At 39.7% G+C, this 4,380-nt stretch overlaps 1 protein-coding gene across 1 annotated transcript; it reads left to right on the top strand.

Annotated features, from left to right (window-relative positions):
• Positions 1–2,630: 2,630 nt before the first annotated feature.
• On the top strand, positions 2,631–4,136 carry LOC101349715 (germ cell-less protein-like 1). The gene has a single exon (XM_012556999.1). The coding sequence runs from the start codon at positions 2,631–2,633 to the stop codon at positions 4,134–4,136; it is 1,506 nt and encodes a 501-aa protein (XP_012412453.1).
• Positions 4,137–4,380: the final 244 nt, after the last annotated feature.

Genomic DNA, 4,380 nt, shown 5'->3' with positions numbered 1-4,380 from the left:
CCTTAGAAACACCAGGGGCCATGGCTCCACCCTTTGAAATCCCTGAGGTCATGGCCATACCTTTTGAGGCTGAAGCAGCTCTGCTTCTTGTGTCCCTTGTCTCTTCAGCTTCTGCTTCCTATGGCCTCTCGGCCCTCAGGCCTCACGCCTGCGTCTGCCCTGCTGGGGCAAGTGTTCCAAAGCTCAGTACCTCCACCGGTATAAGTGCCCGGAGGCACGCCACTCTGCCAGGAAGCCTCCTGCACACAGGCACTGAGCTCCCTTGCTCCGTGGGTCGGCAAGCCTAGCTCCACTGATAAGTGCCTGGAGGCACCCCACTCCACCAGGAAGCTTTGTGCAAACAGGCACTCTGCTCTCTCTCTCCGTGGGTCGGCTCCAGTGCCGTCTTGCACTGGTCTCCTGGTTCTGCTGCTGTAGGTTCTCTGCTGCTGCTGGTCCTCTGTCACTGCCGCATGTCTATCCATTCACAGTTTTAAAACCACTTCCACATTTTAGGTATCTCTTAGAGCAGCACCCCACTCTCTCGGTACCAAATGACAAGGACAAATTCTTAGAAGCACACAACTTACCTAAACTGACTCAAGAGGAAGTAGAGAATCTCAACAGACATATAAAAATTGAAGAGATTGAATCAGTAATCAAAAACTTCCCAAAAAAATTTCCTGGACAAGATGGGTTCACTAGGGAATTCTATCAAACATTTAAAGAATAGTTGACACCAATCGTATTCAAACCCTCTCAAAATATAAGGAAGGAAGGAATACTTCTAAAACTCCTGAAACCCTGAAACAAAGACACTACAAGAAAAGAAAACCAGATACCAATATCCTTCATGAATATAGAAAGCAATAATCCTCAATAAAATACTAGTGAAAAGAATCCAACAGCATATGAAAAAAATTATGCATCATAACCAACTGGGATTTATTCATTCCAGAAATGCAAGGTTGGTCCAACATTAGAAAATCAATGTAACATTAATAGAAGAAAGAAAAAGAACCACATGATCATCTCAGTTGATGCAAAAGAAGCATTTGATAAAATCCAACACCCTTTCTTATTAAAAGCACTCACCAAGATAGGAATAGAAGGGAAGTTTCTCAATATGATTAAGGACATTTATGAAAAACCAACAGCCAACGTTATACTCAATGGAGAAAGTTTTGAGAACTTTGCCCCTGAAAACAGGAACAAGAAAAGGATGATTGCTCTCACCACTCCTATTCAGTATTGTACTGGAATCCCTAACCAGAGTAATAAGGCAAGGAAAAGAAATAAAACATATCCAAATCAGAAAGGAATAAGTAAAATTATCTCTATTCACAGATGACGTGATCCTATACATAGGAAATCTCAAAGAATCCACAAGAAAGCTTTCAAGACCTAACAGAGGAATTTAGCAAAGTTACAGGATACAAGGTCAACACACAAAAATCGTTTGTTTTTCTATACACGAACAATAAGAAATCTGAAAAGGAAATTAAGAAAACAAATCCATTTATAATAGCACCCCCAAAAATAACATACCTAGGAATAAATTTAAGCAAAGATGTGAAAGACTTATACAATGAAAACTATAAACCACTGCTGAAAGAGATTAAAGAAGACCTAAATAAATGGAAAGATGTTCATGTTCATGGATTGGAAGACTCAATATTGTTAAGATGTCAATACTACTCAAAATTATCTATAGATTCAATGCAATCCTGATCAAAATTCCAACAGCTTTCTTTACAGAAATGGAAAATTCTGTCCTCAGTTTTATATGGAATGACAAGAGATCCAGAATAACCAAAGCAATTTTGAAGAACAAATTAGGAGGACTCACACTCCTGGATTTCAAAACACACTATACAGCTACAGTAATTAAAAGTCTGGTACTATTATTATAATAATAGACATATAGACATACGGAACAGAATTGAGAGTCCAGAAATAAACCCACACATCTATGGTCAACTGATTTTTGTCAAGGGTGCTAAGTTCATTCAATGGGGAAGGAAGAGCCTTTTCAATAAATGGTGCTGAGAAAAATAAATTTTCACATGCAGAAGAATGAACCAGGGGCCTGATTCATTCTGTTTGCAAAAGTTTGTATAATGTTTTTGCCCCTTAAAATTATAAGAATCTCCAAATGACATAGGAAATTTGAACATATGTAATGGAAATATTTATTGATACTTAGATGTAAAAGAAGAGTTAAATAATGCCAAGATCAGCAAGGAAATATGGAAGCTTTAGCAAAATGATCATATTCAATACTATCGACAGTTGGGAAGAGAGGGTGCTCTCATATGTTGCCAGTGGGGGTGTGCATGTGTGCAATATTTAACACTGAGCAAAAGGCCTTTGACGCAGTCATTTCCTTATAGGAAAGCATTCTTAAGGAAAATCTGGAGACTGGTGACAGGCCAGGCTCAATACAAAAGGACTGGAGGCAGGAGGCGGGGCCACAAGGCATGAAAGGCGGGGCGGAAAATAAGAAGGTGGGCCTCCTCTGTGACGTTTGGAACTGTGCCAAAGGGTCTCAGTGAGACTAAGCCATTGGCGGGCCGTGGCAGGCGGCAGCAATGCCATGGCAGGGGAGCTTCTTGAACAATCTCCTTGAGGGGCTTTGAGAGCCTTCACCTATGGGGCCCTTGAGCAGCCGAGTCCTGCGAAGCAGGGAACCGGGCCCAGCCAATCCACAGCCAGAAGTCCAGGCGGGTCCCAGTCACATATCCGGAAATCGAAAGCGCAAGCAGAGCGGTGGGCCCTGCTTGGGCCAAAAGTCTGAGCAGAACAGCGACAGGTCTGTAGGCCAGGGGGAAGATCTACAGCAATTCGGCAGCACAAGCCACGGGAAAAAACTTAAGATCACATCCAAGTATACTTATCAAACTTTATTTTTGAATGGGGAAATGAGCGACATTAAGATCTATGCTCTGGGGAAAGTATGGTGTTTACACAAAATATTTTTATGTCAGTCAGGCTACTTTGCTAGTATGTTCAGAGATTCTAGGCAAGATTCTCACAAGGATATTATTGAGCTGGAGATTAATGACCAGAATATAGATGTAGAATCCCTGCATTTTGTACTAGGTTCATTGTACAGGGATGAATATGTCTTAATTGAGCCCCTTCAAGTTCCAGGAGTTTTGGCAACAGCATGCTTGCTTCAGGTAGAAGGATTAATTGAGCAGTGTAATGAAACCATGAAGGAAACAATTAATGTAAAAACTGTATGTGGCTATTATACAGCAGCAGAGACCTATGGGTTGGATTCCATAAAGGCAGGTTGCTTTGAATGGCTTCTTCACAACTTGATGACACATCCAAGTATTGAACTTTACAAAGAACTCAGTATAGATCTCATGAATCTGCTCATCTCTTCTTCTAATTTATTAGTAATGCAAAAGGAAATGGATGTGTACACCACACTTAAAGAGTGGATGTTCCTACGCCTCAACCCAGCTTGGAATGGCTCAATGAAACAGCTTTTAGTTAATGCAAACAACTGGTTTTCCAGCCAAAGGAGATGTGTTGGTAACACTGCCTTTCTTGAAACTGAACAAGGCATAGCCTTTCAACCAGTGTTTAAAAATTTGAGGTTTCAGCATATCATCTGTGACCTGGCCTCCACAAAAGTTATTGAACAAGATGCTCTAATGCCTTCAGAATGGTTATCATCTATTTACAAACAACAATGGCTTACCTTACTTAGGGCACAACAATACAGGGAAATTGGGCCTCGAGTCATCAATGAAACAGAACTTGAAGGATACAGCATGAGATGTGGTAAAAGGATTGTCAAGGATGGAAAATACTCCTGGAAGTGGTCAGGTTACAACTTTGGCTTTCCCTTACATGTCATCTTCACCAGCCATTATATAATTTTCAAGCAAAATATATTTAGTCGGCCATGTGAAGGTTCTGTCTGTTTACAACCTCTAAGAAATATCGCATTCAGATTAAGTTTGGTATATTTTGATTCTAGTGGAAAACTAAGTTTCAGTAAAACGACTGGCTATAAAATCCTTACCTTTGAAAATGATGAGGAACAAGTGGTAATGAAATTGGATAGCCTAGTTCTGAGCTTCCCTTTATATATATTCTGTAACTTCCTGTTTATATCATTAGAAAATCCAGGAAACTGATAATCTCAATTAGAACATACTAACATTTAAAAAACTTTTGATGCCTCATTTGATTTAATGGACCTACTGTTAAACACTGTAAGGTGACCAATAATAAAAATAATTTTATGAATATGGTAGCTAACACAAATGACTACACTTCATCATCATTTTATTTCTATGTATTTATGAAGAAAACTTTTAATTCCAAGAAAAATCTGTCAAACCAAATAGCCAATGATGCTGGCATCTTTTGCTTTTCACT

This window comes from Trichechus manatus, unplaced genomic scaffold, assembly GCF_000243295.1.
Source record: "Trichechus manatus latirostris isolate Lorelei unplaced genomic scaffold, TriManLat1.0 scaffold00086, whole genome shotgun sequence".
NCBI classification, from domain to species: domain Eukaryota; kingdom Metazoa; phylum Chordata; class Mammalia; order Sirenia; family Trichechidae; genus Trichechus; species Trichechus manatus.
The sequence above is the reverse complement of the archived record's forward strand: the minus strand, read 5'-3'. Positions and strand labels throughout refer to the sequence as shown.